Here is an 11,503-nt window from a genome sequence, read left to right as displayed (position 1 = left end):
TATGAAACACTAACTGGCCTCACTGGGAGAGCACATATACAGGAATGGTGACGTTGCCAGTGTCTGCCCCTCTTTCCTTCCTGATAATTCTGAGGTGTGCTATAACGACATGTGGCGGCCGGACCCGCACGGAGGAATGGACCGCCCTCCAGCTACAAATCCCAGTCAGTTCGTCACTGTCTGACACAGGTAGCAAGTGACCCAGTTGTCAGTAAGCAGATTAACAGAGACACCCCTGTCACCACGTGACGCCGCGCCCTGCACAGCTCATTCACGGCCACACCAGGCGCAGGAAAGGAAATCATTCACCCAGAGTCACGTGACTGCTGTCAGTCATCACGTGATGCAGGCGCTTACTATTCCACAGCTACTGTCCCAGTGATGGGCGGAGCTTAATGTCCCAGGAACTGGCGCTCTGGCGACCGTGACGTAATCGGACTAGTAGGTGCGGGTGAGGCGGAGAGCGCTCAGTGCCGGGTTCTCGTGTGATCTGACTGGTGTGTCCCGGAAGTTTCCGCTCCTAGCTGAGGATGAAGGTGTCCTGTGACTCCGATGCTCCGGGATCCCTGGGCCGGGCGTGGAAGCAGATGTCGTGGCTGTACTACCAGTACCTGCTGGTCACCGCGCTCTACATGCTGGAGCCGTGGGAGAGGACCATCTTCAGTATCCTTAGCAGTATGCAGGAGGGGTGGGGAACTACAGGTGGCAGCATGGCGGCGGGGAGAGTGTGCTGCCGGGCGGACACCGGACGCGTCCTGTCCCAGGTCACCCGGGGGCAGCAGTGACTGCAGGGCCCAGTGCGGCGGACGGCTGGGAGGAAGCGCTGGTATATGTGTGTGTGTATTTGTGTATATATTGTATGTATATGTGTGTGTATTTGTGTATATGTTGTATGTATATGTGTGTGTATTTGTGTATATGTTTAGTTACTTGTGTGAAAAATGTTGCAAAGTAAGAAGCTTTAAAACTAGAAGTGTTAATAGTTTTTTATCAACAAAATGCAAAGTGAACCATCAAAATGGAAATCTCAGTCACATCAATATTGCCGCTGCCCTTCTGCCTTCAGTATTTGGTGTGACCGCCTTCTGCTTTCAAATCGGTATCCGTTCTTCTAGTTACTTGCACACAGATTTTGTAGGACCTCGTCAGGAGGTTCTGCCAATCATCTTGGAGAACTAACCGCAGATCTTCTGTGGATGTCACTTGTGCCAAGCCTTCATGTGATCCCACACAGCTTGGATGATAGGAGATCAGGGCTCTGTGGGGTGGGATCATCTCTTGTTCTTTATGCTCAAGATTGTTCTTAATACAGGCAGATACTTATCCATAATGAAATACCGATTGGAGCTTCTGATTGGCTCCAAATTTATTCTGCAACAGGACAAGGACCCCAAACACACAGCCAATGTAAAACATTTGCACAAGTGACATCCACAGAAAATCTGCGGTTAGTTCTCCCGAGATGTTTTGAGCAACCCCCCTGCCGAGCTCCTTGGAAACCTGTGTATAAGTACCTAGAAGAACTGATGCTGTTAGAGCGGTCACACAAAATATTGACTCGACTTTTTGAAAAGAATTGTTACTTTGCAGCATTATTTTATCCTCACTTGCCTGAAATGTATGCTTTCAGGCATTTTTTTTTCCTCCATGGGGTATTTGAAGCCTTTTGATTTCCAGAAGGAATTTGTTTTGAAGAACTGAAATGGGAAGTGTTCACTCTGGGGTATATCTGCACAAGGTGACCACCATAAGCAGCTGCTTCCTACAGGAGATGTGTGCCCACCCATCAGGTCCTCCCTACACAGCCAGCTGGACCCTGTGAATTCTTTACCTCTTTTCTTGGATTCCTTGACTCAGTTTTTTTCCTGGAATCTTTCTGTTTGTTTTATTGATTGCAGCAATAGTCATTCCAGATTAAAAGTATATGTTCCCTAGATTAAAATCAGAAGAACAGGAAAAGAGATGACACAAATAATGTAACCATGTTTCCGGCAGAGAATCGGACCTGAAGAGATTCTCATGGTAAAGAGTAAGACAACTTACAGGCAACTTGTTCCCCATGATCTATCTCTTAATAGGTATCTAAACCTAGTGGTTTTACTGCTCTTAGAATTATAAAGAGAATTGTGGGGTCCGGGTCCTGAGATCTTCACTGATAGCTAATCCCTCACGGTTCACCAGAATCTGTACCCTGTTCTGTGTGCTCTCTGAGGCAGGAGCTGTGCTTTAGTCTGCAGCCCTGCATGTCTCTGAGAGGGGGATAGGCTGAGCGAGTACCCAGGCCCCCACCAATCTAGTGTGTTTCATGACAGTCCTGGATTTAAAGGATGCCTATTACCATCTGCCTATTTACCATGATCACCAGCAATATCTGAGTGGCGGTACAGCTAGGCGACCAGGTTAGCCATTTTCAATTCTCCGCTATGCCGTTCGGTTTGTCAATGGCGCCCCATGTATTTACTAATTGCGGAAATCATGGCCTATTTAAGACAACAGGATACCCTGGTCATACCATACCTGGACGATTTCCTAATAGTGGGGAGGTCGGATGTCCAATGTATTACCCAGCTAAACCATATAATATCATTCCTGCAGGGTCTCGGGTGGCTAGTCAATCTGGAAAAGTCATAGCTAGTTCCCTCAACCCTTCAGAAATTCCTGGGCATTCTTCTGGACTCAGTAAACCAAAATTGTCTTCTACCGGAGGAAAAAAAGTTGGCCGTCATTCGCAAGGTCAGGGGAGAAAGAGACAATCGGATCTAACATTAAAGGGAGTCTGTCACCCCCAAAATCGTATATGAGCTGCGGCCAAAGGCATCAGGGGCTTATCTACAGCATTCTGTAATGCTGTAGATAAGCCCCCGATGTAACCTGAAAGATGAGAAATAAAGGTTATATTATACTCACCCAGGGGCGGTCCGGGTGATGATGATGTCCTCTTCTTGCAGCGGCGCAGGCATGCTTTGTCTGCCCTGTTGAGGGCAGAGCAAAGTACCGCAGTGCGCAGGTGTCGGGAAAGGTCAGAGAGGCCCAGCGCCTGCGCACTGCAGTACTTTGCTCTTCCCTCAACAGGGCAGACAAGGTGCGCCGGAGCCACGGCAGGAAGACAAGAAGAGGATGCCATCGTATGAAGATAGGAGGCGCTGGACCGGACCGCGACGCCCATCAGACCCGAACCGCAGCGGGACCGCCCCTGGGTGAGTATAATATAACCTTTTATTTCTAATCTTTCAGGTAACATCGGGGGCTTATCTACAGCATTACAGAATGCTGTAGATAAGCCCCTGATGCTGGTGGCCGCAGCTCATATACGATTTTGGGGGTGACATTCCCTTTAAGAGACACAATGTCCCTGCTGGGTTCCATGACGTCTTGCATACAAGCTGTACGGTGGGCTCACTTCCACACCAGGACACTGCAGAACGAGGTGCTCGACGCAGAAAAAAGTTTGCAAGGCCATCTGAGAGGAAAGTTGCGGTTGTCGGTCACCACGATCAACAGTCTAGCTTGGTGGCTAGACCCGCAACATTTAGCCAGGGGGGTACCGTGGGGGATAAAGCCGGACATTATAGTTGGCTGGGGAGCTCACAATGGAGACAGTCTAGCCAAAGGGAAATGTACTGCCAGGGAAGCTCAGGGTTTTTAAAATCTAAAGGATCTTACGGCTGTAAAATATGCGTTTTTACCATCTCTGCAGGGTTTCCATGTGCGGATACACACCGACAACACATCAGTAGTGGCCTATTTAAACCATCAAGTGGGGGACAAGGTCACAATCACTGATGTCCACAGCAGACGACATTCTCACCTTAGCCGAAGATCACCACCTCTCCCTATCAGCACTCCACATAAGGGGGGAGCACAATTTTCAGGCAGACTATCTCAGCTGACACTCCCTGCGCCAAGGGGAATGGTCCCTGGATCGGCAGGTTTTCAAGTAGACAGTACATCTATGGGGTCTTCCGGTTATAGACCTTTTTGCGACAAGAAAGCACAGGCAGGCCAGGAGGTTCACGTCGCTACAGGCATCAGACCAACCAGAGATAGTGGATTCCCTTCAGATCCGGTGGGATTATACTCTGGCATATGCGTTTCCCCCGATGTGTTTGATTCCATTGGTCCTCAAGAAGATCAGGGAGGAGGGGCTAGGGTAATACTGATTGCCCCCTTCTGGCCCAGGAGGCCATTGTTCTCCTGGCTAAGGGCGATGTCTGTGACCGTCCAGTGGGTGCTGCCAAAGAGCCCGGGGCTTCTCTCTCAGGGCCCATTCAGTCATTCTCAGACAGAGGGTCTCCACTTGACAGCGTGGAATTTGAGAGGGAGCTGCTGAGGCGTAGAGGGTTCTCAGAGCCCTTATTTGCTACTTTACTGAGGAGTGGGAAGGAAGTTACTACAAAGATTTATTGTAAAACCACTCCCATGTCGGATCAGGTTCCAATTCAGGCGATTTTGGACTTCTTGCAGAAGTGCCGAGAATTGGGATTATCAGTTAATACCCTTAGATTACAGGTGTCGGCATTGGGGGCATTGTATAACTATAATATGGCAGGGAACAGGTGGATCACTAGATTCATCAAAGCCTGTGAGCGCAGTAACCCAGTTCAGATTGCTAGATTGCCCCATGGGATTTAATCCTTGCACTAAATGCATTGACAGGTCCCTCCCTTTGAACCCTTAGACTCACTGAATGTGCTGACCCTTAAAACAGGGCTATTAGTAGCCTTAACCTCTGCGAGACAGGTCAGTGACATTCAGGCGTTATCAGTAGATCTGTCTTTCCTGATGGTCTATCAAGATAAAATAGTTTTAAGACCAGACCCAGCCTACCTACCGAAAGTTGCTTCTAAATTTCATAGAAACCAGGAGATCTATCTTCCATCCTTTTATGATAGCCCTGTTACTGTGGAAGAACAAAGGTTCCATACTCTAGATGTTAAAAGAGCAGTACTACAGTATTTAGAAAACTCCGTCCTGGAGGCAGAGTAGGGCGTTGTTTCTTTCCTGGGTCAGAGGAAAGGGTCGAGTGTCACGAAAAACTCTTATCGCCCGGTGGATAAGAGATGCGATCTGCCTAGCCTACTAGCCTATTCGGGCAAAGGAGAGGAAGGAATAAGAGATCACTCAGTGCGAGCCATGGCATCGTCCTGGGCGGAAAAGGCGGACGTCTCCATTGACCTAATTTGTAAGGCGGCAACGTGGTCGTCACCTTCCACCTTTTATAGACACTACTGTCTTGATCTTCCGTCCTCTTCCAGTTTAGACTTTGGCCAATCAGTGCTTAGTGCTGTGGTCCCTCACAGGGATAGTCTCTGAAAGTCTCTCGTGGGGTGCTGTCGTGGCGATAGGAAAACCGGTTATTACGTACCAGTAATAGGATTATAGAGTCCACAACAGCCCCTGCGCATTCCCTCCCATTATTGAGCACCGTTTTCCTGCGCTCTGAAGGAAGGTGTGTCATATAGATGTTCACTCTATAGAGGTGATGGTATTGTATGGTGTAAATAACGTTTGTAATGCGATGGGCGGATCCTCTCATACTCTGAAAACCAACTGAGGAGGCGAGAGGGACCACCCCTTTTTTAACCTGTAGGTTCCTGCCCTGAAGGTGGGCGGACCCCATCTCTTGGGGTGCTGTCGTGGACTCTGTAAAATCCTATTAATAGCCGTTTTTCTCTTTAATTTCACATATTGTGCCTCCCGTAAGGTCATACAATCTAAAATAAAAAGCAGCGCTCCATAGTGTAGGTTTTGGGTAAATGTAATGACTCTGAGCAGAGCTGCTTATCTTAGACCTGCTTATGACAGAGACAACTATGAGAAATAATCGCTTCAGCAACTCACAGGTGCCGTCATAAGCTGGAGGCAACGGCACAGTACTGAAACCCCTAGTCTCAATAGTGATTGTACCTCTATCCATTGAGCCGCCATACAAGACCTTTGAGAGGAGGCTTTTTTAAAGAAATAAATATATAAAAAAAAATTCTCAGCCTCCTGGCTGCATAGCACTGCTGACTGGTCCTCCTACAACTCGGCAGCTTCTGCTCCCTACCTGTACGCAGTGACCACTGGGTCTTGAGGGGGAGCCACTATTAGCACTTCCTATTATTGTATACAGCTGCTATACTATACTATGATGTTTTGGAACATCAGTGCAGATGTTTAAAGTCCATGGGTGGTCCGGAAGTAGTTAAAGGAATTGTGGATCTAATGTAGTTAGATTTTTGTTTTCAGTAGTAAAAAATGTAAATAGAAATTTTATATTTCCACTATTAGACAATAGAGGAGCAGCTGCACACATTTGACTACAAAAGTACCGTATTTTTCGGCGTATAAGACGACCCCCAACTTTTCCATTTAAAATATAGTTTGGGATATACTCGCCGTATAAGTCGGGGGTCATCTTATACGCCGGGAGTCGTCTTATACGGCGTGTGTGGAGATCTGAGGTCGCCGCATATGGTGCAGGGAGTGGTCCCGGATGGCTCCCAGGGTCTGGAGGAGAGGAGACTCTCCTTCAGGCCCTGGGATCCATATTCATGTAAAAAAAAAGAATAAAAGTAAAAAATATACTTGCCCCTTCCGACAGCCCCCCGGAGTTCTCCCGACTCTCAGCAGTGCATGCGGCGGCTTCCATTCCCAGGGATGCATTGCGCGAAGGACCTGAGATGAGAAAAGGCTTTCTCAATCACCCTCTTTTTTTTTTTTTTTTTTTTTAATTTATTTTTATAAACGTTGAGGCCTATGGACATCCGTTAAATAGCCATCCATTTTTCTCCCATTTGAAATGGATCTAGGAAGCAAAAAGCAGATTTGTTATCAAATGTAAGAAAAACCGATGGCTACATAACAGATTGGTTTTGAATGAAAACGAACCCAGTTAAAATATATATATTTTTTTTTGTTGGAAAAAAAAAAACCTTTGTCAATGGATTGCTGACAGATCATTAGCGGACATGTGAACATAGCCTTAGAAAGGAATTTGTTATATTGTTATTCTAAATAAAGGGGTGTAGCCTAACTGTACAATGTTCTGGTTCTGTCCCCCCCCTCCCCCATAGAAAAACCTGGTCTTCCCAGCTGCGTCTTTTTCTTTTAAATAGCGAAACAATGTGTTTGCCCACCCTCCCCTGGTCCATCATGAAGTCTCTGCTGGTGCTCCTGGTGTCTGTTAGCTGCAGCACTCTCAGCGAGATGTCATTGCTGCAGACAGTGACAAAGTGAGCAGGGGTGAAAGCTCCGTGCTGGACTTGGGAAAGGCAAATAAAGAAGGGTGTGTGTTTTCCAAAACGGGAAGGGAACACCCTTCCCAATATGGATTTTGCATTGTTCTGTTAACTGCATGAAATAAACTTTGCTTTTACAAAATTCCTTAACCCATTTTCCTTAGATTCCATGTTGGTGTCCATCATCGGAATGGCTTTGTATACAGGATATATCTTTATGCCACAGCACATCCTTGCCATCTTGCACTATTTTGAGATTGTTCAATGACGCATAACATCCTTGCACGGCAAGGTCTATAAGGACAGAGCATCAGTCTTGGACATGTCTGGTGTCAGACTGGAACTTTCGAAGTTGTCTTCACCACGTCAAGCTGAGAAGATGCCAAAATTGGATGAGCGTGGTCTCTAGTGAAACTGCCACAATCTTTACCCTATTGGCAAGGTCATTGCGGTCTTCTTCTAATGTCCAACCTCTGTTCACCCTACTGGTTTCATCACCCAAGAGCACTGCTAACCATGCTATTCTGGCAGGGCTGCGGGCAGGATTTGTCTGTGCGACATGTTTTGTGGAAAGTAATAGCTATTTTAATATTGCACTGTAAATGTGTTTTAGTTCAACTTCTTGTTTCTTTTCTCACCTTGTGCGGCTGCATCTCGTCTCACTTGGGTTTATGATGTCACACAAGTTTGGACACACAACTTTGTGAATTATAAAGCAAACACAAATGCAGCACCTCTGTACACAGGCCACTAAGATTAATATTTTATCACTTTAAAAAAAAACTTTCTTAAGCTGTTCAGATTCTGTATGATTTGTGCCTTTAACATAAAATCTCATTATGACACCTGTGCTTTTATGGTTATTTAAGGGTTAGTCCATCTTTAACCCCTTCATGACCCAGCCTATTTTGGCCTTAATGACCTTGCCTTTTTTTGCAATTCTGACCAGTGTCCCTTTATGAGGTAATAACTCAGGAACGCTTCAACGGATCCTAGCGATTCTGAGATTGTTTTTTCGTGACATATTGGGCTTCATGTTAGTGGTAAATTTAGGTCGATAATTTCTTGAGTTTATTTGTGAAAAAAACGGAAATTTGGCAAAAATTTTGAAAATTTCACAATTTTCACATTTTGAATTTTTATTCTGTTAAACCAGAGAGTTATGTGACACAAAATAGTTAATAAATAACATTTCCCACATGTCTACTTTACATCAGCACAATTTTGGAAACAATTTTTTTTTTTTGCTAGGAAGTCATAAGGGTTAAAATTTGACCAGTGATTTCTAATTTTTACAACAAAATTTACAAAACCATTTTTTTTAGGGACCACCTCACATTTGAAGTCAGTTTGAGGGTTCTATATGGCTGAAAATACCCAAAAGTGACACCATTCTAAAAACTGCACCCCTCAAGGTGCTCAAAACCACATTCAAGAAGTTTATTAACCTTTCAAGTGTTTCACAGCAGCAGAAGCAACATGGAAGTAAAAAATGAACATTTAACTTTTTAGTCACAAAAATGATCTTTTAGCGAAATTTTTTTTATTTTCCCAAGGGTAAAAGGAGAAACTGGACCACGAACGTTGTTGTCCAATTTGTCCTGAGTACGCTGATACCTCATATGTGGGGGTAAACCACTGTTTGGGCGCACGGCAGGGCTCGGAAGGGAAGGAGCGCCATTTGACTTTTTCAATGAAAAATTGGCTCCAATCTTTAGCGGACACCATGTCGCGTTTGGAGAGCCCCCGTGTGCCTAAACATTGGAGCTCCCCCACAAGTGACCCCATTTTGGAAACTAGACCCCCCAAGGAACTTATCTAGAAGCATAGTGAGCACTTTAAACCCCCAGGTGCTTCACAAATTGATCCGTAAAAATGAAACCGTACTTTTTTTTTCACAAAAAAATTATTTTAGCCTCAGTTTTTTCATTTTCACATGCGCAACAGGATAAAATGGATCCTAAAATTTGTTGGGCAATTTCTCCTGAGTACGCCGATACCTCATATGTGGGGGTAAACCACTGTTTGGGTGCACGGCAAGGCTCGGAAGGGGAGGCGTGCCATTTGACTTTTTGAATGGAAAATTAGCTCCAATCGTTAGCGGACACCATGTCGCGTTTGGAGAGCCCCTGTGTGCCTAAACATTGGCGCTCCCCTACAAGTGACCCCATTTTGGAAACTAGACCCCCCAAGGAACTAATCTAGATGTGTGGTGAGCACTTTGAACCCCCAAGTGCTTCACAGAAGTTTATAACGCAGAGCCATGAAAATAAAAAATAATTTTTCTTTTCTCAAAAATGATTATTTAGCCCACAACTTTTTATTTTCCCAAGGGTAACAGGAGAAATTTGACCCCAAAAGTTGTTGTCCAGTTTCTCCTGAGTACGCTGATACCCCATATTTGGGGGTAAACCACTGTTTGGGCACACGTCAGGGCTCGGAAGGGAAGTAGTGACATTTGAAATGCAGACTTTGATGGAATGGTCTGCGGGCATCACGTTGCATTTGCAGAGCCCCTGATGTGCCTAAATAGTAGAAACACCCCACAAGTGACCCCATTTTGGAAACTAGACCCCCGAACGAACTTATCTAGATGTGTGGTGAGCACTTTCAACCCCCAAGTGCTTCACAGAAGTTAATAACGCAGAGCCGTGAAAATAAAAAATAATTGTTCTTTCCTCAAAAATTATGTTTTAGCAAGTAATTTTTTATTTTTGCAAGGGTAACAGGAGAAATTGGACCCCAACAGTTGTTGCCCAGTTTGTCCTGAGTACGCTGGTACCCCAAATGTGGGGGTACACCACTGTTTGGGTGCACGTCGGGGCTTGGAAGGGAGGGAGCACCATTTGACTTTTTGAACGCAAGATTGGCTGGAATCAATGGTGGCGCCATGTTGCGTTTGGAGACCCCTGATGTGCCTAAACAGTGGAAACCCCTCAATTCTAACTTCAACACACCCCTAATCCTAATCCCAACTGTAGCCATAACCCTAATCACAACCCTAACCCCAACACACCCCTAACCACAACCCTAACCCCAACACACCCGTAACCCTAATTCCAACCCTAATCCTAACCCTAATCCCAACCCTAGCCACAACTGTAACCCCAACACACCCCTAACCCTATCCGTAACCCTAACCACAAGCCTAATCTTAACCCTATTTCCAACCCTAGCCCTAATTCCAACCCTAACCCTAAGGCTATGTGCCCACGTTGCAGATTCGTGTGAGATTTTTCCGGACGATTTTTGAAAAATCTGCAGGTAAAAGGCACTGCGTTTTACCTGCGGATTTACAGCGGATTTCCAGTGTTTTTTTGTGCGGATTTCACCTGCGGACTCCTATTGAGGAACAGGTGTAAAACGCTGCGGAATCCTCACAAAGAATTGACATGCTGCGGAAAATACAACGCAGCGTTTCTGCACAGAATTTTCCGCACCATGGGCACAGCGGATTTGTTTTTTTATAGGTGTACATGGTACTGTAAACCTGATGGAAAACTGCTATGAATTCGCAGCGGCCAATCCGCTGCGGATCCGCGGCCAATCCGCTGCGGATCCGCGGCCAAATCCGCACTGTGTGCACATGCCATAACCCTAACCCTAGTGGGAAAAGAAAAAAAAAAAATATTTTCTTTATTTTATTATTGTCCCTACCTATAGGGGTGATAAGGGGGGGTTTATTTATTCGGAAGATGGCGGCGCCCAGGGAGAAGACGGACCGACTTCGGGAGGCTCGGTAAGTATGAGGGGGTGGGGGGGGGGATCAGAGGACGGGGGGGAGCGGACAGGGGGACGGAGGGGGGTACCGGACAGAACGGAGGACTGGGGAGGAGATCGGGGGCGGTGGGGGGGGGGCAGAACATGATTTCCAGCCATGGCAGATGCTATTGCAGCATCGGCCATGGCTGGATTGCAATATTTCACCATTTTCATAGGTGAAATATTGCAAATTGCTCTGATTGGCTGTTGCACTTTCAACAGCCAATCAGAGCGATCGTAGCCACGTGGGGGCAAAGCCACCCCCCCTGGGCTGAAGTACAACTCCCCCTCTCCCTGCAGATCGGGTGAAATAGGAGTTAACCCTTTCACCCGATCTGCAGGGACGCGATCATTCCATGACGCCACATAGGCGTCATGGGTCGGATTGGCACCGACTTTCATGACGCCTACGTGGCGTCAAAGGTCGGGAAGGGGTTAAAGATGGGAATAGCTGGAAAATTCTTGTAAAAGGGAATTTTCCACTTTTCTACAGACAATTTGGCTTAGTTTACCCCGAT

At 46.2% G+C, this 11,503-nt stretch overlaps 1 protein-coding gene across 1 annotated transcript; it reads left to right on the top strand.

The window, feature by feature from the left end:
- Positions 1-399: 399 nt before the first annotated feature.
- SPTSSA (serine palmitoyltransferase small subunit A) lies at positions 400-7,634 on the top strand. The gene is made up of 2 exons (XM_077261186.1): positions 400-663; positions 7,388-7,634. Exons 1-2 carry the CDS (start codon positions 531-533, stop codon positions 7,489-7,491), a joined length of 237 nt encoding a protein of 78 aa, XP_077117301.1. The 5' UTR covers positions 400-530; the 3' UTR covers positions 7,492-7,634.
- Positions 7,635-11,503: the final 3,869 nt, after the last annotated feature.

Source organism: Ranitomeya variabilis, chromosome 1 (genome assembly GCF_051348905.1).
Source record: "Ranitomeya variabilis isolate aRanVar5 chromosome 1, aRanVar5.hap1, whole genome shotgun sequence".
Taxonomy (NCBI): domain Eukaryota; kingdom Metazoa; phylum Chordata; class Amphibia; order Anura; family Dendrobatidae; genus Ranitomeya; species Ranitomeya variabilis.
The sequence above is the reverse complement of the archived record's forward strand: the minus strand, read 5'-3'. Positions and strand labels throughout refer to the sequence as shown.